Source organism: Mytilus trossulus, chromosome 11 (genome assembly GCF_036588685.1).
Source record: "Mytilus trossulus isolate FHL-02 chromosome 11, PNRI_Mtr1.1.1.hap1, whole genome shotgun sequence".
Taxonomy (NCBI): domain Eukaryota; kingdom Metazoa; phylum Mollusca; class Bivalvia; order Mytilida; family Mytilidae; genus Mytilus; species Mytilus trossulus.
In genome coordinates, this window is record NC_086383.1 from 53015835 (window position 1) to 53042705 (window position 26871).

At 32.6% G+C, this 26871-nt stretch overlaps 1 protein-coding gene across 1 annotated transcript in view; it reads left to right on the top strand.

Annotated features, from left to right (window-relative positions):
* The window catches only part of LOC134691505 (uncharacterized), a 60079-nt gene that overhangs the window by 29969 nt on the left and 3239 nt on the right, over positions 1-26871 (top strand). The window contains exons 7-10 of the mRNA XM_063552042.1: positions 705-1154; positions 3940-4097; positions 4544-5767; positions 8765-8849. Of these exons, the coding sequence (XP_063408112.1) occupies positions 705-1154; positions 3940-4097; positions 4544-5767; positions 8765-8849 (1917 nt within the window). The remainder of the gene's footprint in view (positions 1-704; positions 1155-3939; positions 4098-4543; positions 5768-8764; positions 8850-26871) is intronic.

Genomic DNA, 26871 nt, shown 5'->3' on the forward strand with positions numbered 1-26871 from the left:
TTCTTTTTGAAACTTGAAAACTGTCGAAATCCCCACACTGAAAACATATATTCTTGTACGGAATAATGAAACAAATCAGATGAAATCAAAGGCTAGTCCCCTAGGGTCACTATTACCCCTTAGTAACCTCCTGCATGTTCGAGAACTTGTAAACTGTCTAGATCCCCACCCCTAAATCATGAATATTACTGTACATGATTTAAAGAAGATTTGAATGACTTACAAATGTAATACCTAGACGTCACTTGTGAATATCACTTTACTAGACCAGACCAATTTGTATTGGACTTTGCCCGATGTCAGGCGACCATGGGAATGACTAATTTTGAGAGCTTTGTTTGGATGGAGACTTCGTAGCAGCATCCTGTCACACTTATTTCTTGTATAAAGTTGGGGTTTTTTTTTAGTAGGAAAAGAAGTTAACCACGCAATCTACACATTTACAACCTATTTGAAATATTACAATCAACCGTTGCAAACTTTCCACAGGTGCTATCCAGCACTTTGATTATATGTTGAAACAGTTTTAATTATAAGATAAAACACATTTTTAGGTGAAAAATCCTACAAATGAATTACGATAGTATCTCAAAATCGCATATTTCAATAAAGATGTAGACCAGTTGTTTTCTACACCTGATCTCCCTTAGACACAATATCAGAAAGAAGGGAAAAAAGCCAATTATTTTATTTTCTATTGATAGGAAACTATGAAGAATCTGAAATTCATGCAAGACTATTGAAAGAATACGAGGAAAAACTTCAGGACAAAGGAACATTAGGGCAACCAGTAGCATCCCACATTGCTATTAAGGACAACACACCAGCAACAAGTTTTGATGAATCAAAGAAATCAGGGACAGTATATCAGCAGCCTAAAATAATGACACCTCTAGTAACCACTGAATCTCAAGTTGAACCTCCAGTAACCTCGCAGCAACCAAACCAATCATTAGAACAGGCAAAAAAGGATATTGAAACCATGCTTAAATCTAATGTAGATTTACATGACAAACAGAAGTATGCCACATTATTTTTGTGGGATTTTGCAGGAGATGAAGAATTTTACCATACACATCAAACCTTTTTATCCCCAGATGCAATTTATCTTGTTGTTACAAAACTCAATGAGGCTGGCGACAAAGAAGCACAAGGTAAAATTTCATATATAGATACGATAAGTGAGAATTAAAATGTTTAACATTTCATTTTATTTTTACTTAGCTTAAGATTCAAATAGATGTCAAGAACTATATACACACTTTCGCTCCAAGTAATATGAGTACAGAAGAAAACATGTAAAACAATCAGTCAATAAATTTGATTTACTTTACTAATGCAAATCCAAATATGCATTCCTTCAACAACGAATGTCTCTTCGGTGATGATGGTTATGCTTGATGAAAAAATTTTGAAAATCCAAAACCTAATTCAAACGTTAAAGAGCTAATTTAAGCTTTTGTTTAAAGAACAAATGTATCAGTCGCACATCTGTTATATGTATATGATACTGGTCAGTGATTCTATATCTTCCATAAGGTAGCTATATCTATAGACCAGTTGGACAATCCAAATCTTGTACACAAATGACTTATGGTTTAAAGTTTTCGTCTGGCATGACGAGAATGCCAGGTTTAATGGTTACCTTAGCTGAAGTAGGTTTTGCCTGTTCTGTTATCATTGATGGTTCTGCCAAATGCCTAGTTATTAGTCCCATACTGACGAAGTCGAAAGGGACTTAAGGTTTGCATTATGTCTGTCTGTTTGTCTATCCGTCCGTCCGTCCTTCCATCGGTCTGACCGACCATGCTTGAAGATATTGATTTGATATTTGGTATATATTTTCATCATGACAAGTTACAGATCAAGTTCAAACTTTGTTCTGTTCTGATGATTTTGTCCATTCACTCAAATATTCAGTTTTCCGCTTCTTTTTTTCTTTTTGAAGATATTAAATTGATAATTGGTATACAGTGTTATCATGATCAGATCAACTGTGAATTTTGTTCGGATCTGATGATTTTGTGCAGGTTATGGTCCTTGGACTTGTTTGTTCTGGTCTGATGATTTGTGCAGAGTTATGGTCCTTAGGAAAATTGACCCGAATAAATCAGTTTCCGCTTCTTTTTTCATCATGCCTAAAGATATTAACTTCAGTGGTCTCGTTAGCCCAGAAAAGAAGGGCACCGCGCCCTGGGTGCCCTCAGCCGCCCCATGGGTCAAAAAGGACATTCAAACTAATAAGTCATAAATTATAAATGATGGCATTGACAAATTTGTACTCACATTAAATGTCTTATCAAGTTTTCTCAGAGTATGATATTTATGGATTGTAATGTGTGATTACACGTCCAAATCATGATTTGTTTATAAATTAGATAATGTTGAGTGTTAAAAACCATTGAACTGAAACTGTTTTTTGTGTGAATTTCAGGGCTGACAGGGAATTAAAAATTCTAACTTAATTGTGTTACAATATTTGAAATCTTATTTTAAATTAACTTTTTTCAATCATGTCAATTGTGATATACAAAGTTTTGTAAATCCCTTTGCTAATAACCCAAATCAAATGTTTTCGAAATCTTCTTTTTATTGAATTGATGTATTTTAGCAATTTTTCTAAAATTGTTCAGATACTTTAGACTTTATAGTGTTAATGACGAAATTCTTAATCTGTCTTACATCAATTCTGGAACATAGTTCTAACACATTCAGAAAAAATGAGACATTTTCAAAAATTCTGAATTAAACTTGATGTAAAACATGATTTATAACTTTCCTAAGTGTTTTGATAAATTAAGAATTTATTAAGGTTCCATTTTCATCAATCAAAGTTCACCTTTGATGAAATTTTCTATTTATTATGTGCCTTTTAGCTCTGAACATGTTTAGATCTAAAACATCTTTGGCATTCAAATCTTGGAATTTGAGCATTCCTGATGAAGGTTAATCATGTGTATCTACAAAAGTGTCTCAGACACACCAAATCAGTAAGACAAACTCAAAAGAATTAAGACATTTTCAGACAAAAAGAGACAGTATATATACATAACTTGTTTGCCATCATGGAAAAATGCAATTAACTGCCAATCTGCCAGAAAACCATGATTGAACAATGGACTTTAATTACATTTGAAATAATTATTTTTGACAATGATTTTGATGATATATATATATATATAGTAAAATTAAAATGTCTGTATTTCATTTAAAGGCGGATAATTTAAACGTCAGTTGTTCACAGAAGGTTTCTACTATCCAGATAATCTTGCTATTCACTGTTAGTGAGAGTTCAGTTTTATATTGTTTATTGACTCATTGGAAGATCTGATTGACAGGGGTCTTTCATTCATTTAAGGAATGACTGAAATATTTTCTTTGTCTATGCAGAAATAACATCAAAAATGTGGTGCACGCTGAATAACCGGCGTATCGGGTTATTTTAAAGTGTGCTCCACATTTTTTTTATGTTATTTCGAATAGGCAGACAAAATAGTACAGTTGTTTCTTATAATTTAATTCTTAATTCCATTTTAAACTGGAGTAAATCATGAAAAACCGTTGATGACATCACTGTCTCATGACAAAATTATGTCTATGAACTGATAAACAAAACAACGTCAGCCAATCAGAAGATGTGTTACATCCAAAATTAAATTATACTTAAATAAAAAGGTCAATAATCAATTGATAAATGGAAATGATTGACACAGATCATTTTAAAAGTTGAGAAAAGTTGGTTTAGCCAGGCAGTTTGTTATCTTGTAATAACTATTATTTTGTGAATTGTATATCTTTTCTACATTCTTGTTATCTGAAAACCTGGATGACTAGTCTTCTGGTCAGTTGTTCTTTGGTGAATTGTTGTCTTATTATCAATCATACCACATAAGACTTTAATGAATGGTGATAAGAATTCTTATACCCATTTCTTTGTAGATTTATTCCAATTGTGGATGGATTCTATACATTGTTACAGTAGACTGGAAAAGGATGGACATAAATCTGATGTTAACGAGAAAACATCAGATGATCTTGATCCACCGATAGTTATTGTTGGCACTTGGAAAGATGCTTTGATCTCTGATGTACAAGAGGTATTGAAAATTGCCAATTTTGTCAGATGTTAGTGTTTATTTGTACAGGACCATGGTGAACTGATTTATATTATACTAGACCAACATATTGACAATATTCAAACAAAATAACTTTATCAGATTTTAAGGTTTAAAGTGTTTAAAGGATAACAATATTTTCTAGTAGTTTACAGAAACTTAGATCTTTCAATAATATCTGAAAAAAGAGTACAATTAACTCGTTATAGAAACAATGATTGAAATTTTGTTTGCCAGACGGTGTTTCTTCTACACAATTCATAAATGATGTTCTAATAAAAATAATTAAAAGGCAAAAATAAGGTACAAAGGGGAACAGCTTTGACGATCCATAATTTTGAATATCATTATATAGATTGATAATTTTTTAGTGTTTCAATGTTTTGTTTTGCAAAGAGAAAGCAAACACACTTAATTTTTTCTTTTAGATTGATGATGCATGCAGTGAAAGTATATTAAAGTATACGGAGAATATGTCAGAAGATGAACTAAGACATATAAGGCAAGAATACTTTATCTCCAACACAGAAGATGATCCTAGTGTTTTCCAGCAAATACGAGAAGACATCCTTAACTTAGCCAGAAAAATGAAAACATGGAACAAAGATTATCCTTTAAAATTCATTCAGCTGGAAACAAAACTTCAAGAAAAGAAGAAGGAGTTACCTATTATTTCCCTTCAGGAAATTCAGAATATCGCTAGTGATACACCTAAGCCACTAAATGATGAAGAACTAAGATTGTTCCTTGAATTTCACCACGAGATCAGAGCTTTAGTTTATTTCAAAGATCTTCCTTCTTATATTATTTTAGATACCCAGTGGTTATCTGACGCTTTTAGATATATAGTTACTGCAAAGAAATTTAGAGCCATAAGTATCAAAAATAGAAAAAAATGGGATGAATTGTACAGTAGAGGCACATTACATAGTGAGGTTTTAGAAGACATATTTAAAAAAAGGGATAACATGTTTTCCACACACAAGGACCATATTCTGAATGTAATGGAGAGATTTGATATCATTATACGTCCAAACACGTCAGAGACTGCTGACGAGAAGCCTTGCTACTATGTACCTTGCCTGATTAAAACAGAATCACACTGTGACATTTATGAAATATTTAATGTGACAGACTGTACCTGTAAAAAATCAGCTTGGTTATGTTTCAAATTTAAATTCAAGCCACCACATCTAATGAACCATTTGATTGCGTCACTGAGCCGGAAGTATGAAATTGCAGAAGTGGTTGTTCCAAATCAAAAGAAAAAGTCAGTTGCTCTTTTCGGAGGTATTGCAGTCTTTGAGTTACAGAAGAAAACACATTTAAGAAAATTGCTTGTAATGACATCTCCAAATTTTATTCAGGTTCAGGTTTTGGAATTCGGGAATGATTCAATCATCAAAAGAGGTTTGTTCAAAGACGTTGGGGACTTCGTAACAGATGAGTTAGAGAAGATAATACATACACGATTCAAGATGTCCACTGTAGAATTCGAGAAAAAAATTGAATGTGGACATACCAAACCTGAATTGGTGACAGGATCCATTGAATTAAGTGAGGAGCAGATTACAGAATATTTTTGCGGGACATGTAAAACACCCCACACATTCGATGGCGAATGGTCAGAGATAGAAAGTAAAGCTCTGTCTGTAAGTGATTACATATTACATTATTTTATTGGATTTAAGTATTTTCATGAAAAGTCACGGAAAGCTAGAAATGTTTGTTATTTTTTCAAACAAAAATTACAAAATGTGTATGCTTTGCAAAGCAAGGTTATAATAGCTTTATCTTTATTAATAAATGAGCAGTCTGGTATAACCTTGAGACTTAAGTGCAGAAATGTGATTTTGCTACAACGCCATGAAAATGCATAAATAAGGTGACATGACTTTTTGACTTCCTGACGGTTTTTGCCAACATAGATATTATTCAAAAACTCTACCGAAATAGATATTTTTTATACATGTTTTCATCTTTAAGAAATCGTATTGTAGCCAACATTATAATTAATTTTGGCTGAAATGATAAATATAATTATGAAAAATTACAAAGACTATATATATGGAAGATTAGACTTCACATGTTCAACAAAAAGTACTAGGTGCATGACAAACCTGGTACATTAATGTCATAAATTAACATATAATGATTGCAATATAACATCTTATATCGATGTTGATGCTGCTGTGTATATGTGGAGTAGGCATTAAGTTTTACCCTTGTTAGACTGTTTATCTGTTTGTACGTCTGTCTGTCCATCCAAAATTTAGTCTATCTGGCCCAAGACCACAATTAATGATCCCGCTTTTCGTTGTCCACGAATATAGTTCCCTTTAATTATAATGTATATTTTCTTTATTTTTTTTCTTTCCCATTCTCATACATTTATTAGTTTTTCTGGGGTGGAAATGAAAGAAGAGAGCTGAAATAAACTTTTGGATGTTTTATTTTAACTGATTTTGATATGGAAAGAGTGATTAGGCCATGTTTACAGTTTTCGGAACATCTCTTGACTTGTCCATAGGGGTATGGATGTGTATTGGCTAAATTTGTAAAATACAGAGGAGCAAACTTTCTGAATTTTGGATATATTTTTGGACTAGAACTGTACTTTACACACACAGAAAATTTGACAAAAAGATTAGGTGCAATTTTTTTAATGAAACAAAACGTTGTAAAGAACTAATAGAGAATTTAATTGTGGTCTGTGGCCAAAAAGGTGATATTTCAGTTTTCGGAACATCTCTTGACTTGTCCATAGAGGTATGGATGTGTATTGGCTAAATTTGTAAAATACAGAGGAGCAATCTTTCTGAATTTTGGATATATTTTTGGACTAGAACTGTACTTTACACACACAGAAAATTTGACAAAAAGATGAGGTGCAATTTTTTTAATGAAACAAAATGTTGTAAAGAACTAATAGAGAATTTAATTGTGGTCTGTGGCCATCTGTCTTACTTTTGTTTGTTTCAACAAAATGTTATGAGGTTTATAGACAATGCTTATTTCCACCAAACACAGATCAAGTTTGAATTTCGATTAGGTCAATGATACCGTTCTCTAATTATGTCCCTTGATAAGGGTCTTATAAGTGAACAATTTTTCAAATTTGCTATTTCTGCAATCTAACTTTATTTTGTTTCAATTGAATGTTATAGAACATATACACAATACTTATTACCACCAAGTACAGATCAAGTTGAAGTATGGAAGAGTCGCTTTTGCATTTCTTGAGTTTCCCTTTGAAAATTAAAACAAATTAAGGATATTGCTGAATATGTATAAGCAGAGAAATCTGTGTTCCATCGTCACATTTACTTTTATAAGCATTAGTAGCGGTACTTTAGGAAACATTTATGTCTGAACTACATTTTGTGAACTAATCCCTACCCTAAAACCAAATCTAACATTAACACTAGCCCTATTTCAAACCTACAAAACTCTAACCTAACCCTTAAACCAAATCTGAAACTTTTTTTTACGTTCAGGGTCCCATAAAGTTAAAGAAATCTGTTTGAGTAATTGAAATCATAAATGTATTATAGCACACTTCCCTTTAGGTAAACCATAAAAGATATATGATATAACAGAGGTAGACTAGGGTCGGTGGTTCTTTCCGGGTGCTCCTGCCTTCTCCACCAGTAAATACTGACTGCCACGAATTAGCAAAATAGTGTTGAAAGTGGAGTTCAACATCAATCCATGAAAAGGGCAGAAAAGCTTTAGATTTTAGGTTATACCATCATACCATTTTAAATCAAACTGTCAGATGACTCCTTTTACGAGTTATTGCCCAAAAATGTTTTACCAATTTTGGTTGATTTTGGGTATCATCTTGAAAACTATATAGTCAGTTGTCTCTTTATAAGATTAGAAAGCTTGAAAAACAATTGTTGCCCCTTATTTGTGTTTTACAAAAGCTATAGTAGACAGAGAGTTACTCTTCATACAAAAATCATCAACAGAGCAAGATATACATGAGATACAAATAAGTTTACATTAAATACATTTTTAAGAGAAACTATAAATAACAAAACATGGTCAACATTTATATAATAATGATTAAAGGCAACAGTAGTATACCGCTGTTCGAAACTCATAAATCGATAGAGAATAAAACGAAGCCGGGTTACAAACTAAAACTGAGGGAAACACATCAAATATAAGAGTAGAACAACGACACAACAGAAACACAACATTAAAATTTAACACACACAGAAACGAACTATAACATAGCAATGGCCATTTTCCTGACTTGGTACGGGACATTTTAAGAAAAATATGGTGGGTTGAACCTGGTTTTGTGGGATGCCAAACCTTCCGCTTTTATGGCAATGTTAAATATTACATTGAGTTGACAAGACTACAATACAAATAAATGGGAGAACATAAAGGACAGAGAAACACACGAATAATGGCTAACAAAAGGTACCAGGTTTTAAATTTAATACGCCAGACTTGCGTTTCGTCCACACAAGACTAACCAGTGACGCTCGGATGAAAAAAGTTCGAAAGCCAAAACAAGTACAAAGTTGAAGAGCACTGAGGACCAAAAGTTCCAAAAAGTTGTGCCAAATAGGTCTAGGGTTTTCAGCCTGGGATAAGAACATCCTTATTATTTAGAATAATTCATCTTTCAGGATAAGTATGAGAAGAAACCGGGGCAGAGAGGACTTGCCCTGATTGTTAACTTCATGTTCCATGGTGGGACAACTGAGAGAAAAGGTAATTTAAAATCAAAATTTATTCATTAAATCATGTTCCATTCAGTAATAAGTCAAATTGATAGAATGAGATAAAACATAACAATCATCATTTTTTTTCTTTGACAATATGAATTTTGATTTCTCATATTTATGTTCTGTGAAAAGGAGTTCAGGTTGCATTCATTATGGTCTGAAAGACTGAAAACAATCATAAGGGTTCCGCGGAACCCAGTGTCTCGCCTACTTTATGAATCTAATAAATGTTTTAAAAACTTTAACTGCAGACTGTATGTAATGTTAACTGGAATAAAAACTTAGTCCATTTCGTAGTAATATACGAAAAGAAAAGGAATTAAATTTCCTTCAAGATATTAGCATTTGATCATAAACAAGATTCTTTCCAAGTTTGGTACAAATACAGGATAGTTTCAGTAAGTTATTAAAATTTTTCACACTTTAACCACAGTGAATGTTATGTTAACTGGCAGAAAAAACTAAGTCCATTTATAAGTAAAATGCGGATAAACAGGATATTGTTTTGCAAGCTCCTGTCCAAGTTTGGTTGAAATCCATTATAGTTTGTGAAAATTATTAAAATTTCTAAAACTTCTAACCACAGAGTGAATAATTGTAGTTGCCACTGATGACGGAATGTAGGATCGCTTCGTCTCGCTTTTGTAACAGAAGTCACAGGCTCGACAAAAATCAATATACAATACCTGTCTGAAATTGTAAATATCTGATAAGCCACAATATTAAACAAAATAAAGTTTTGAAGTCTTGGTATTTGTTTCATAATTGACAGAGTTGATACTCACTTTTTCAGTTTAGTAATTTATGATAATGCATGTTTCGAAGTAATTTGGTGTGTTACATTTATCAAGAAACTGTTCAGGCAAAAATTATCATCAGACTCAAGGATCTCTACAAATAAGTCAACATAGTTGATATCTTCAGTCGCCGTCTTTAATAGCATAAGCAACACGACGGGTGTCACATGTTAAGCGGGATCTGCTTACCATTCCGAAGCACCTAAGATCATCCCCAGTTTTTGGTGGAAGAGGACTTTGAATTCTTCTGAAATCCTATACTGCCGGCTGTAAAATCATTAAAGCGTCACTAGTAGTGTTGCCGTATCCTTTACTGTGCTTTACTATTTTATAACCTTCGTGCCATATCTTGACATCAATGTTTATACATGATCGGTTTCAAGTTTGTCAAATAACATCTGCATCATTTTTATGATTTTATGAAACAAATGTACAGCTAGATTTGAAAAAAACCATCACTACCATTAGTGTTATAATTTCTCGTGTTTTAATGTTTTAATAATGATCTACCTTTTTATTATGTCAATTATAAGATTTCATCTCATCTTACATGTACGATATTTATTTACTTGTAACCGGATTTTTAAGTCCCCTACTAAAGTCGAATGGTACTTTAGGTTTGCACTCCTTCCGTCTGTCTGTTTGTCCGTCTGTTCATCCGTCAGTCCGTCAAATCAGCTTTCCACACTTTTTTCTTTGTTCTTTAACATATTGATTTGATATTTGGTATTTAGTTTTATCATGACAAGTTATAGATCAAGTTCGAATTTTGTTCTGGTTTGATGATGTAGTCTAGAGTAATCATGGTTCATATCTGATGTTACAGTACTACATTTTGTATGTTAAACCATATTTCTGTACAAAGAGAGATAACTCATTTTTTTAAAGACATTCTCTGGTTAATTGTTTGAATTGTTTTTTATTTTGTATAAACTAATTTTCTGAATGCTATATACATAAAAAAAAATTATGAAGTGAAAGATAATAATCTATTTTTATTAAGGTATATATTTCTTTAAATTACAGTGTGTATAGACAAAAGTTGTTGACATTATATAAATAAGTTACAAATCTATATTAGTTAGTGACAAATGAAAGAAAAAATATCAGGAACTATTAATTATGTTTGATTATAACTTGAAAATAAATATACATTGTATACATCATATCTAATTTTAGAGAACAATTAATCATAACTAATTTTAGAGAACTATTAATCATATCTAATTTTAGGAATTACACCACTAATTCATGGTCCCATTGCTTTCTATGTTAAATTCCTCCATTTCAAGCAGGCACACCTCTTTCATTTTAAGTTCAAATAAAGTAGCAATCATTGCATGTCAAAGCAACACTTTATTGTGTTTTGTACTGAAAAAATCAACATACCTTTAATTGCATATAAGAAAGAACTGGTTCCCGTAACTACGGATGTACCAAAACAGGTACTTCAGATCTGACAAACAGACTAAATGTACCCTCTTTTTAAAATTTGGTGCAGTTTTTTTAATATTCAAAATTTTAAGTCCAAAAGTGTTCTACAATGATCACCAGTCCTTCAGCTTTCATTTGATGCCAAAAATACCTAAATATTCTATATATTTTGAAAGTTACACTCATGCGTAGGAACTATTTTGTGTTAAATATGTACTACTTTCTGGTATGTGCTTTCTGGCCGGGCCCGAATTAGTGGTGTTACACCTTTAGAGAACTATTAATCCTATCTAATTTTAGAGAACTATTAATCATATCTAATTTTAGAGAACAATTAATCATATATAATGTTAGAATGTTTCCACACTTTTTTTCCAGCATGCTTGAAGATATTGATTGATAATTGGTATATAGTTTTATCATGACAAGTTACAGATCAAGTTCAAATTTTTGTTTCGGTCTGATTATTTTGTACAGAGTTATAGTCCTTGGACTTGAAAATTTCACTCATGTTAACAGTTTTCCACACTGTTTTTAGTCATGCTTGAAGATATTGACTTGATATTTTCTTTTTGTTTACACCATGACAAGTTATAGAACAAATTATCATTTTTGTTCCAGTATAATGAATAATGCCATGCAATACTCTCATAATGCTTGTGTAAAGTAGATTTGGTAGTACGCACACGTTAATTACAATCAGAAATCAGCGGCCTCTATCCATTGCCTTTCCTCGTCGGAGTAATCATGGTAATCGGAATGTAACAACTGGATTATTCTGGTTAATCTACGTTGGTGACGTATCTGTGCATGTGCATACATGGGAAATTTATTTGTGCATCCGAAAGTTTCAAGAAAATGATAATCTGAATTTTCATTAATTCAAACAATGCATCTTATGTTAATTTCATGTATATACCCGGAGAGTACGACTTTAACTCAATGATTCTTGACAAAAAATCACAGATTTAGTTGTTCCGTCTGTATTCAGATCTGTAAAGCATATCAGGCATATTCGAGTTTTATAAAACATGCGATCAAAAAAGGGATTAAACATATAACTTATATAAATAGTCCAGCTTTTTACCGTTTTTCGTCATGACGGTTCACCCATTATGACCCTCGAGTACGGAACCAAATAATTCGTTGCCGTCAATCATTCACTAAACTTCAGACAATATGTATTATATGTCTAGGTCTGATGAAAAATTTAAGAAAATGACCGTTTGACGCCTGACAAAAAAGGACATTACTACCCTGTACTTTTATGTAAAAATATTAGATGAAAAACAAATATGATTAACAGCAGTAAATTAGTGGTTCACGATTTGGGTCAAGCACATACAGAAAATGAATAGGTTTGAAATGTTAACAAATACTCAAAACCCAATCCCTGACCTGTGACAAATCTGCATTGGATTTATATATATATTTAGCATTTTTCAATAAATATATATGTTTATATAAATGAGAAAAACAAGTAACTGTGAACAACTATTAGAATTCATGATTATCTGATTGATGTTGGTGTTAAATGTCAGATCAAGTTTGAATTTTGGTGGAGTCACTTTAACCGTTCTAGAGTTATGCCCCTTTACAAATGGAATAAATTTGCCTAGTCGAGTGCAGCTAGATACGACCGAAGAGGTCAAACCCTAAACATTTGGGGCAAAAACGGACACAATATTCGCGCTTGATAAAGGTCTGAATTTGGATTGTAATTAAATATTTGACACATAATAGGTTTCTGAAACAGAATAATTGTAGTCAAAGAACTTAGAACTTGTTATATAATTTGAATTTATCTTCAATTTTTTGTGCAATACACTTTGCTGTTTTGAATTGACCCCCCCCCCCCCAAAAAAAAAATGTTTCCCCCCTCCCCTATTTTTTAACAAAATATGGTAATTTTCTCATTTCAAATTTCCAATGGAGTTTGCAACCAAAATTAACCATTTAAAGATACATCATAAAAGTCTTAAAATAGAAACTGCCATACATAATAAAGTTTAATAAATAAAGGCAACAGTAGTATACTGTACATTCATAAGTCGAGAGAGAAAAAAACAAATCAGGGAAATACATCAAATATAAGAGGAGAACTACGACACATCAGAAACACAACATTGAAATGTAACACCCACAGAAACTTAACATTAATATTCCTTACATCAGCATTTTAATAGGCACAGTTTTAAATTGCATGAAATTGATGTCCAAAATTAAATTTAATTTAAGTTTGACAGAAATTAAATACAAGGGGTTCTTTGATATGCTGGAAAAGTGTGTCTTTAGATTTTGGATTTTGAGTCATGTTATCAAATTGGTTCACTTTAAGGTCCAAATTATCCAAAATTAAACTTTGTTGAATTCTTGGGGTTCCTTAATATTCTGAATACAACCATATATTTATTCTTTGGATATTGGACCATAATTGGTCATGTTGGTAAATGTCCATTTTTGTCGAGCCTACGACTTTTGTCGCAGAGAACTCAACATAGAGATAGTCATCGTTGGCGGGGGGCGTTAACTAACTTCTTAAAAGCTTTATATTTTAGAAGGTGGAAGACCTGGATGCTTCATATTTTGTATATAGATGCCTTATGTTTTGAAATTTCCGTCTGTCACATGTCCATTGTCCTTGACCTCATTTTCATGTTTCAGTGACTACTTGAAAAAAAGTTTAGATTTTTTGTAATGTTAATTTCTCTCTTATTATGAGTAATAGGATAACTATATTTGGTATGTTTCACTAGTAGCCCGATTTCAGTCTGAAACGGTCATTTTGGTCTGATCACATCTTGATTGACTGAATTTACCGCTAGAGAAATTCGTCACGATATTTAAGATCGTTAAGTCGCCGTTCAGATCGATAGCCTCATCAGGTAAATCAGTTCGTAAAGGCGTGTCAAGACGGAAAAGACTGAATCGTCTAGCGGGTTGTTTGGACCCGTTAAGACCATGTCAGACCAAAACAGACCATAGATAAAAAGTTACGTCAAGATGTTGTCAGACCGTGTCCAGTCGTGTTCAGATTTTAATCATTTGGACACAAAACGAGTGAAACTTTCCCATTGTTTATCAGGGATTGCTACCCTTTTAAAAATAAAATAAAAATTGGAAAGAAGATGGTTTATGTTAACTGAAAGTCTACCACGTCCCTTTAATCATGTTAATTAAATAAAAGAAATATTCAATTTGAATTCTTACTTCATCCTATTTAACATGTTTTGTATATTTTAAAAAGTAGCTTAAAGTCATACTGCTGAACAAACCGCCGCGAATTGACTAAAAAAAATTCAACAGATTGCCGAAATAACATTTATTCATTGAATGTAAGCACCTGAACCTTTATATTAAAGGTTTACAAGTGATTACACTACATGTTTTTGCAATTACAGACTGTCGTAAGTGGTGAAAAATTTGTCATGTTAACGCAATAGATTATTTTTACACCCTTATTAAATAATTACGGATGTCGGCCGTGAACACTTGAAAACGCGTGATCTTAATAATTATGTTTAATTAAATTTAAGATGTAACATTTTTTAATATTGTAAATGAATGCATTATCATTTAACTTTTAATGTTGGCTATATAAATTGCATTTGAGTAAATTTGAGGCAGGGAAATATATATATATATAACTAGAATCTATGTCTTTTCTCGTTTTCCGTTTACTGTCATGCCATTGTCCGTTCATTTTTGCCAGACTCATGCGTTTAACTTTCCATCTTTATTTTTTAATTAGTCTATAATTCGAGAGCCTTTTATAAAAAAAATATTACATACCAGAAGACTTCGTTAAAAGATAAAGTTTGAATATTATAGCAGAAAAAGGCCAGTGTACCTGAAGTACATTTAAAGACCAGGTTATATATATTACATGCATACAGCATAGTAAAGCTGGTTTAATTTGAATTACTATATTTATTAGGGACATTTTCCGACGATAATTAATCAAATCTGACAAGTTTGATTAAAAACGGAAAATACGCCCGTAAACGATTTAACGTTACCGTACCCTCTTTACCAGTCGCATGTCGGCATCTTCAAATGGCAAATTTATTTTACACAAAATTGTTGACATGGTAGATGGACACTACAGCACAATATAAGCTGAGCTGGAAATTGCAATTGGTGAGTAGAAATGAATAATATTTTAAAACATGCCTATCAGAAATGAGAATAATCATTGATCCGGCCAAGTGTTTGAAGGAAAAATGTTTACATTTGTTACATGTGTGAATACAGTTATGAATCGACGTTCTAATACACAACATTCTTACACAGTAACTTGTTCAAAGGCAAAGTAAGAATTTGGGCTCGTAAAATAATTGTTCTTGTGATTGGACCCCCCCTTTTTTTTGGAAGATCAATGCATGATTTGAAAAAGGTACATATAATCTATGGATTAAATCCCCCCTTTTAAAAAGGGCTGGATACACACCTGTTTATTGCCTAAACCATTGTGTGTATTCACAATAGTTTGGTTGTGGGGATGGCCTATCACCAGACCTAACCCCCTGATGGAGTAACCCTAAATATTCATATGCAGAGACGGATTTAGGGGGGGGCAGGGGGGCCGGGCCCCCCCTTTTGGGGAAAAAATTTGGTTGCTTATATAGGGAATCATTGAAGCGTGACTGGAGCGGGCCCCCTCTTAGGTCAGTCAGTGGGCCCCCACTTATGAAAATTCCTGGATCCGCCACTGATATGTATTGTATGTTTAATAATGTATTGATAACTGTCACGTCCTAAAATTTGCATGAAATATTTGTCACTGGATTTTTTATATTAACTCATAACCAACCAATCTTCACATGTATGTTACAATGATGATGTACCTATTTATATAGCCACTGGTCATTTGCTGGTGGGTGATGTACAATAATTATAATTTATCACATATTTGTTATGAATACCTTCAAGATGTGGGTTAGCATATACAATAACCTCAAAATTGCCTGGGGCAAAAAAAAGAGTATATTGATATTGTGCCCTGATTCCAAATGATGTGACAGCATTGCGTCCTTAACGACAATTTTTTACACTTTTGTGATAAGAAATTTAAGATAATTTTCCAGGCATGTTTCATTAAATTGCAGGCGCGGATCCAGAGGGGGGTTCCTGGGGTTGGAACCCTTTCTCTGTTTGAGGATCAATGCATTTGAATGGGGACATGTAATTGGAACCCCCCTTTGTCCTGGTTTTCAAAATGGCTGGACCCGCTCCTGAATTGTTATCAATGATTTAAATGTTTTGCTCTAAATTTTGTAGAACTTAAATATATACATATTATAGCATGTTATAATCTATACATACCATTGCTTTGTCATGTATGTAGTATTATTCTACAAATTCTATTTTGAAATAAAAAAGTATTATTAAAAGAATTTGGTGAATTTGACAGCTATTGCCCCTCAGTCAATAAGGTATCTTATCGGTCGTCCCACTGTCTATATCACTTGGTTCATATTACTACACATATGACAAATCAAATACATGTAGTTACTGTAAATTCAGAAGTTATTGCTTGCATTTATTATTGCGAATTTGTCATTTTAGACTTAAATGCGATTTTAATTTTTACGATTTTGTGAAAAATCCTGTTAAATTCATATAAAATATCACAAAAGGCTCGTTTAAACTATTGCGTTTACAACTCAGTCGCATTTTTTGCAATTAGAAAAACCTCACATTAATTTCTGAATTAGAAAATAGTATTAATGCTATTGACTTATTTAATTTTATACATGTTATAGAAGTCGCATGTGATACATGTTATAAATACTTAATTCTTAATGTATATATTTTTGTAGATAAGAAAACACATTGGTTTGAGCATGATTCCCACCAAGATTATGAAGGGGCATATATATCATATATACATAGGAAATATATAGTGTCACCAAATTACTCTCATACGGTACCTCATTTGTACCTGTAGCTGTAAATTGTGAAATGGTGGATTCATTCATAATTTTGAGTTACTTATTGCAATTGGAAATAACGTTGATAAAGCTAACAGCATTATGCCATGATGTTGATGGGATGTTCTGATTGGACAAAAAGGAAATTGTGAATTGAACAAAAAGCAAACTTACAATTCATAGGAAAAAAATTAGGAAATTGGAATAATGAAAATTCATAGTTTCAGTGATTACCTTACAATCATCATGATCATTGTCAATATTACAAGTGCATCATCATGATCATATATATCTGATTTCACCTTGGATAATTATTCATTTAAAATAAGAATTTGGATATTATAAGAATTTCTATGCTGGCGTTGCTACTGTTGGCTTCGTGTACCACCAGGGAGTGTTAAACCTTTTTGACCTTTCATGAGGGTCTGGCACGGTCCGTCACTATTGGTTAGTGTCATATATGCATGATGATGGAAGTTTCACCAACCTAGACAAGATTTACAGCCCTGGCACAGTTGTTGGTTGGACTTAGAGTCAAATGACAGCTTGCTGTATACATTTGTAGTTCAAATACCGTAGTCTACATGTCTTTTGTCAATCATCTAAATTACTGTTCATTCTGAAACTGTCATTTTATACTTGTACATGTAGTAGTCGAACATATTAAACAATACATGTACTTCAAAGTATCATTTTATTTTGTCTCGCCTTACATGAAAGTTATGAAAGTTGGTTGTATATATGCAAGAAATATGTATTACAGTCTTGGGGTGATGATGTAAGCTATTTTTAATAGAGCTTTACATTTATAAAAGCTAAAAGAGCTGGATGTGTGGTTCAGTGACTGAGTGTAAAATATACCATTACATTTTATTACATGAAATTGGATACATTGTATTGTATATGAGTACCTTGCAAGGTCTACTTGTCTATCAGGTTAGGTTGACCTGACCTTAATTTTATTTCATAGATAATTTAAGTGATTTAGGTTATTTCAGTTTAATACAATGTTAACATGGTTAGGTTTGTTTCTCAGATACTTCGTAATAAAATTAGAGACTGGAAATTGGGAATGTGCCAACAAGACAACAATCTGACTACAGAGCAGACAACAGCAGAAGGTCATCAATGTTTGAATTGCTTCTAAGAAGCTGTAAGCTATATTGTACATGTTGGAAACAAACATAATTTTTATTTTTGCCTAAGGAGATATGGTATCAGGGCTGAATCCAGCCATTTAAAAATGTGGGTTCCTAACCCAACACAAAAGGGGTGGTTCCAACTATATGTCCCCATTCCATGATCGTCCAAAAAAAGGGGGGTTCCAACACTATAAACAAAGCTATAAAAAGACCCGATAGGACAAAGTAAAACGATTCCAACGAGAAAACTGACGGCCTTATTTATGAAAATAAATGAACAAAAACAAATATGTAACACATAAACAAACGACAACCACTGAATAACAGGCTCCTGAATTGGGTTTATTTACTTTAATGTAAAGTAAATAAAATTAACTAATGTCTTGTACAAGTATTACCCCTGATGGGCGTATGACATTTGCGCCGATTTGGAAAATTTTCATTCTTTCATTTGCGCCGATTTCATTTTTTCATTTGCGCCGATTTTATATTTTTTCCTAATTGGATTTACAGGTAAGTTACAGGTAAGTTCATACTTTCACATTGGCCGAGCACAGAGTATAAAGACAAATCAAGTGACATTGCAATTAGTAAATGGCTATCCCAATGTTTCGGGTTACCATACCTTTCCCTAAATGAAATCGATGACTGCTTCACGTTTGACATTTTCTGACGCTCCTTCTGACGACAAATTTCATACATTCGTAGACAACGTACAAGTACACATTCCATAACGGTCAACCAATTCGTGATGGCGTCCATAAAATTAACGAAGGGATGATTTCAACTGCACCATGTGGAACTCTTGGTTTAATAGCTCCCTTGTGAGAAAATGCGAACTCTAGAAATGCCCCCACCAGTACTTATGCCAGACAAAGAAAAGATGGCCTTCTTTATCGACAATTACGCCAAATATAGAAGAGACGAAATCATAAGAAAGGAATATATAAGATGTGTTGCCTACTATACATACTAGGCAAAAACAGATTTATGATTGGAATGGACTCCGTTTTTATGGATTTGAATGCTGTACATATATATTTAATTCGTCATTTTAGTATAAACAAAGTGCTTTTATCTTAGTTTTTACTTCTTGATTTTAAGCAGGAGACAACAGTTATATTACATGTTATGATTGACAATTCATAACATACGTACAACTGGCTAAAGGAAGAGGTCTCTAATGATAAATTAAAATAACATTACTGGGATGGAGAGATATCTTCTTATATCATTTCACCTGTAATTTACCTGTTATTTACCTGTAAATAAATCGGCGCAAATGAATGCAGATCGGCGCAAATGCATAACGCCGCCCCTGACGTTCCGTGAAAATTGTTTTCAAAAATCTTATTTGTCCATAATTCTTTTATGTAATAAACTTATTTAAATAAATTCAGACCTTCCCTTGTCTGATCACCAGCATGGCTAAAGGTATTACTCCCAGGTGTATTGGCAGGTGACACCTCCAAGTATTCAAGCGATTTACTGTCGGACTTGCAAGTTCATGCATCATTTCACTTTTGTCAGTGTACACGACCGAAAACTTGAATCTTTTCATTTTAAACTTTCAGGTGCATATGTAATCATTTGATAATATACATCTCTGTCCTGCGTGTCCGATAGTGATACACTAGTCATTACTGTTAATAAATAACATTTCTGGTGTCAAGAATATTATTCATAAAAATTTAAATAATTCCAATGGTAAATTTGGGGAAATGTAAGTACTCGTTGTCAAAAGTGAAGGACAGTTTGAAACATACAAGAAAAATTGATTTAACAAAAATATACGCATTTAACGACCATGCTTGTATACGCCTTGATAGTTACGGAACTATAGATAGTTGCAATTTAAACTTATATACATTTTTACATTGAACATAAGAAAGAATAAAATTGAGAATGGAAATGGAGAATGTATCGAAGAGACATCAACCCGACCATAGAAAAAAAAACAACAGCGGAAGGTCACCAACAGGTTTTCAATGTAACGAGAAATTCCCGCTCCTGGAGGTGTCCTTTAGCTGGCCCCTAAACAAATATATACAAGTTCAGTGATAATGAACACCATACTAATTTCCAAATTGTACACAAGAAACTAAAATTTAAAAATACAAGACTAACAAACACCAGAGGCTTCTGACTTGGGACAGGCGCAAAAAATGTGGCGGGGTTAAACATGTTTATGAGATCTCAAACTCCCCCTATACCTCTAGCCAATGTAGAAAAGTAAACGCACAACAATACGTACATTTAAAATTCAATTCAAGAAAAGTCTGATGTCAGAAGATGTAACCAAAGAAAATAAGCAAAATGACAATTATACATAAATAAACATGCATTTTGCCCCCCCCCCCCTTTTTGGGAAAAAAATTGTTGCTTATATAGGGAATCACTGAACCGTGACTGAAGCGGGTCCCCTCTTAGGTCAGTCAGTGGGCCTCCACTTACGAAAAATCCTGGATCCGCCACTCAGTATGTTATCATGGGATGTCGATGGACTATTGTATACTAAAAGAGGAAGAAGAGAACCAATTTGAATTAAAAAACAGGTTGATATTTAACCTGCTCTGGTTCGTCGAAGTAATGGACAAAGTAAAATCACAGATTTCTATTTAAATAAAATTGTTCTCGAACAAAGGAAGGAATTCGTAATCACAATTGTTGGGTATAATGTATTATAATGTGAACATCGTTCTGAAGTACTGTATGCCAAATTTTCTGTTCCGACATGCATGTTACCAAGAGATGTGAATATTTTCTTGGAAAAGTCTTCAGTAACAAAGTTTCAAATTAATATCGGGATTTATTTTCTTTCTTGGTATATTCAGTAACAGCAAAAAGAATAACTTGACTGCTTGTCCGCTAAATTGGGGTGTTCTTGCCAGATAAAAGACTTATAGTTATATAATTCGAAAAACTTTTAATTTTTTTTTTTTATTTTTTATTTCATTTTTTTTTCATCACTAGATAGCCGAAATTTATTGGGAAACTTGTATTTCGGGCATATTCTTTGCTTCTTAGCTCGAATTAAAGAGTTTATAAACTTTTTGAAATGTTGAATACGCAACCAAATCTCCAAGTATTATTTATGTTTCTGATAAAAGCGTTTGATTCGGTATTAGTTTTGGTAGTCGTGTTTTCGGAAACATTTCTCCAATCAACTGACCTATTTGACATACATGTGTGCGCTGATGCGTGTACACTGGCTATTGTAACGGCACGTGTTACTGTCTCACATCGAAATCTGTCGAGCGTGACCAATGTTTATTGTAGAAATTTTTGTCATGTGGTCAAATTATTTGACATACAAGTTTTAAAGGGTAAAACTTGAATTTGCATTTTGAAAGATTATTTTCGGAAGTGGTCCCTATATACTATTCTAAGTGTTAGAGAAAAAACAAGACTTTAAAGGAAAGATACATATCAACGGAGAATATAACCTGAGAAAACTATACTAGTCTACTACCATAATAGTCAAAGATATAAAACATGTATTATATGGCTCTGATATTAACTTAAACGTGTTCTGGAAAAAAAATATATGGGTGCGATTATTTGAATTACCTGATAAAGGCATCTCGATCACTTTTGACAAAATTTAATTGCACGAATTTTTAATCGATCGCTGACCTTTAATTCTAGAAGTGACTTGTAACTGTTATAAACATGCAGAGACAAATCTATGCATTATGGTTTAAGTTTACAATGAATACACTATAGTTATACATTTTCCTTTTAAATATCAAATAGACAATCACCTTTCGGACAGACTTGCTTTTTCTTTCTATTCGTAAAAATTATCATTCGTTCATTTAGAGACGTAAATTACAAGTTATATATGTCTCTGCTTTATTATATTTGAACACTTCAAAAATGCTTTAAAATACTATGAGCCTGTATTGGGGTCCAAGCCGAGCACAACAAAAAGGGGCGAGTTCCAACTATATGTCCCCATTCAAATGCATTGATCGTCGTTAAAGTTTATGATTCGACGGTTTCCTCCAACAATATAATTTGATAAATTTCTTTCGAAGTTCATTATACTTTTCACATACTAAAATAAAATGATATCCATCTTCAATTACTTGTTTATCACAGATATTACTAAATCTCGGATATGTCTCAATATTATAAAATCGACAAGTTTCTATATTCAAACAGTGAGCAGATATATGCGGTATTTACAAATGAATAGTTTTATAAATATAATTTACAGCATGATTTAAATAAAATTGTTGGGGTCAAATACATCTATGCAACATATATCTAGGCGAGTTTTCAAAAAATAGTACATTTCAGTATTAAAGCTACCGTTGAATCTATCTTTGAATTCAAATTAAAACAAATTCACATTTTTACACCCTGATGTAACCGTATTTTTAAAGCGTTGTCATCCGTATCAATAAATTGTTTAATAAAATTGAAGTGCATGAGTATTATTAACGTCTAGGATAAGTGTGAGATTTCTCTGTTGATGGGAATAAACAAAATTTAGCTGAATTTGTGTTATTTAAATTAATGAAAAGGCAAGCTAGTTTGTGTTTGAAATGTTATTGTTGAAATGGATTTATAGCATGAAAAATGTGTGTAACCGATTTTACGTTGACTTGGACTGCGAATTTGAAAATAATATATTTGTGAAATCACATTCTACAAGATGACATATTTTGTAAGTACGTTATACTCTATAACCTTTTATTCTAATTATAGTATCTTTGAAATTCATTTTATAGCTGACTATGCGGTATGGGCTTTGCTCATTGTTGATGGCCGTACGGTGACATATAGTTGTGAAAATTTGTGTAAATTTGGTTTCTTGTGGCCAGTTGTCTCATTCGCAATCATACCACATCTTCTCTTTTTTATTTATATAGCTATTACTTGCAACTGCCATGTGTACATGTTCCAGACTCATGCCGCTGAAAGAGGTCTCCTTTCCAGTTTGAAAATAGGTGGAGAGGTCGGGAAAACTATCAGAAATATACTAGTATATAATAAAAAAAAACCAGTAAAGTTCCCACTACTCTTTTGGAAAACTGTCTTGCTATTCCCAAGTGTGTTTTAATCAAAGAATTTTCTCTCTATTGACACAAAGGTATATAAACTCATCATATATTTTCGCGCGGCAGACGTGCGTTAAGTCTAAAAAAAAAAGACTCATTAGTCACGGCGCCCGAATAAAAAAATCAAAGGAAGCCAAATAAAGTACGAAGTTGAAGAACATTTAGTACCAACATACCTAAAAGTTTTCCCAATAGACTAGTTCAGGGAAAGCTTTTTCGCGACATAGAACTCTGAGTGGGTCAAGCAATAACTAAATAGATAAAAAAAATAACGAATACAAGATACATAATTGTAGATAAAACAAAACTAGCTGTATGGCATTATAAGTAATAACACGGGCCATGCTTGTAAGAACTGTACGTGTGATAGTGGTTAGCTCGTATAATAAGTCAACGTTCGGTAAGGTCAGGGACATTTTTTCACCAGGTACGGTGAAATCGAAGACATCCAAAACCTCATCTTTGTTAGCTAAGGGTCACGATCAACGCCCGCTCTCCAGAGTGGATCGTAACCTTTGGCTAGCGAAGATGCCAAAATCTTTGATTTTAAAAACATGGAACTATTTTGTTGCCAAACAGCCAATTATTGTACATCTACGCATGCCACATATGCAATGCACATCTTCTTATATCTATCTTTACGATAACGTCGCTTTTATATACCATAGTCCATATTTAGCAAACGACAGTGTGAATATTTTGTGTATGAGTGACAAATGATTCGATGCCATAATTATCAGCCTTTGGTAGTTGTTAGTATATAATACAGGCTTTAATCTTTAAAACATTTCTTAGTACACTAAGAAGAAAGTTTTAGCACTAATGGCTCTCACTGAAACGACGTTTTAAGGCCCCAGGGAACATGGATATAAGAGAATATTAGTATATAATCCAAATATATGGTATCAATAGCTATAGTAATTGTGAAATTAAATGACTTTTAAATCAGCGTGTGCCACTCGGCACGTGACCAACGGCTTAATGCAAATTCCCAATCATCACAAAAAAAGGGTGAAACAGCTTGTATGATTGGAGCTTTCAAACTAAATGGTAGACCCAACCCCCAACATAGAAGGGTTCAAATTTTGAGTTGGAGCCGTTAGACTGCTCTATAATTTGATATAATTTGTATCGAAAGCAGTATAGTACACTGCAATGTGAGTATTTGTTAGATCGTGCGCGATTTTATTATTTTAAGGAAATGCTTTACGAAATAACTAAGAACAGTTTATTTGTACTCGTAATAAAAAGGAGAAAAGATTGGGCTGCCTCTCTTTAATTTTGTCCAGTTACCAAAGTAAAATCAAATTTAACTTCTTCGACAATGCACATTGTGATATATTGTATATGTCATTCCAACACTTATACACTTGTTCTTTTATTTGTGTGTCTATTTAATGACCATTTTAATTCAAAGCTTGGACTTGCATCCTTCATTCTCTACAAAATTTTATAGATAAAGATTTGTTAAAAACTGTAATAAAGCAAAGACTGTTAGACCAGTTTCTTCAGAATTGAAATTCATGAATTCAAAATTCGCCAAAAGATATTACCTACAAAATTTTTAAGAAAAACTGGGAATTTGAGGAATATTTTAACATTTTGAACTTTAAAGACGCCGTTGTTCTTTGCCGATTTCGAACGACCAATAACAAATTGCCTATTGAAACAAGAGAGAAAACCGTGTTTGTCATCTATGTAAAAATTGACAAATTGGTGACGAATATCAAAGGGCACACATTTATCTTTCGTCTGACAGCACGTATACACCGCAGTTTTCGTAAATTATATAAACATATAAAAAAAAAAAATAGCATTATTTTTTAAAGACAAAACAGAGAAAAGAACTGATAATTGCGGGTAAGCCATGCGCCTTGCCTCCTTTATGTTTCGATATTTTAGAAATTAATTATTCTTTTATCTATTTTAACACGTGAAAAATACACCGGTGAGTTCCATATATGTCTTTAACTTACAGCTGGTCCTGAAAATGCATGAAATATTTGCCACTGGACTTTAAACAACCAACAATCAATCACACTACAACTTATAGTATAAATAGTAGTGAAATACAAAATGTATATTATAATGATACAATTAGCAAAATAAATAGAATACAAATACAACTTTCTTTATTTAACTGTCACAATTTAAAGGAATACTCTCTAAACTATATAAGTAGAGAAGCGAAAAGTTTCTTTTGAATACTTAACAAACGGCTTCCTAACAGTTCATGTTTTTTGCTCAATTTAAAAACTTGAAAACATAAGCATGTATATTAAAAACTGACGACCAGACATCACTAATACGTGTATACACAAATTCATTAATTCTTTATTTACGTTTAGCCCTACGGCACCTTTCTATTAAGAATGATGATGGGAGTAATTGTAATATATATAATAGGCATGAACTTTCTTACGTTACGGATCATTGATTTTGTTACCTGTTGACCCGGTTGATTACTAGCACGTGCCATCGAACCCGACCATTTTAACTAAAACAGATTTTGTTTGAATTAACGCCATATGTATATATATACTAAGTACAATATACCTATCATATGGATAAGAAAATAAATATTATAAGGATACATTGTTTGAATGAAAATTTCTATACGGTGATACTTTAACACCGTCCCGACAGAGACTGAATGAATGCAGTATGATGATCAGGTTTCGGGATCCGAGAAGTCTTTTTTCGAATTTCCGGATGTCGGGAATATTTTTTTCCAACTTAAATAGAGTAAATCGCACTAAAAAAATTAAATATGCAAACAAAAAGCAACAGCTTCAACGGTTAACTAGGACATATATCAACAGAAAACGAATTAAAGCAAATGTCATACATATTTAACAAAAATATGCATGTGTTAATTTACATCCGCTGCATTTCTGTGGATCCTTAACTTTTTTAGGTTACGTTTAGGATTTTCCGTTACTAATCTTTAAATACGAAAAATATTTTCACCGGTCTTCACAACATTTTAAGGTTTATGGCATACATTCTGGTGTGTATACAATTAACATACGTCCTTGCATTTAATTACCAATATATATTTATATAAACTAACATTTATAAAAAAATAAACAACATATATAGACGAATAATTTATTAGTTCCTCGACAAAACAAGAAAAGAAATAAAGAATCAACAGAAGATTTAATTTTTTTTTAATTAATCAAAATATACTTCAAACAAATCCCAATATTAAAAAAACATATATACATATTAATCTAAAATGCATTATCGAGTAGAAGGGGCGCAACTCGTGTTATGAAACCGGTATACTGAACGGATCTAAACAGGGTCTGAACATTTTGAACGTAATTTTGTATCCATGGTCTGTTTTGGTCTGACACGGTCTTAACGGGTCTAAACAACCCGCTAGACTATTCAGTCTTTTCCGTCTTGACATGTCTTAACGAACTGATTTACCTGATGAGGCTATCGATCTGAACGGCGACTAAACGATCTTAAATATCTTGACGAATTTTTCTAGCAGTAAATTCAGTCAATCAAGATGTGATCAGACCAAAATGACCGTTTCAGACTGAAATCGTGCTACTAGTGTTTGTACCTTGCAAGGTCCTCATGCCTATCAGACAGTTTTCACTTGACTTTTACCTCATT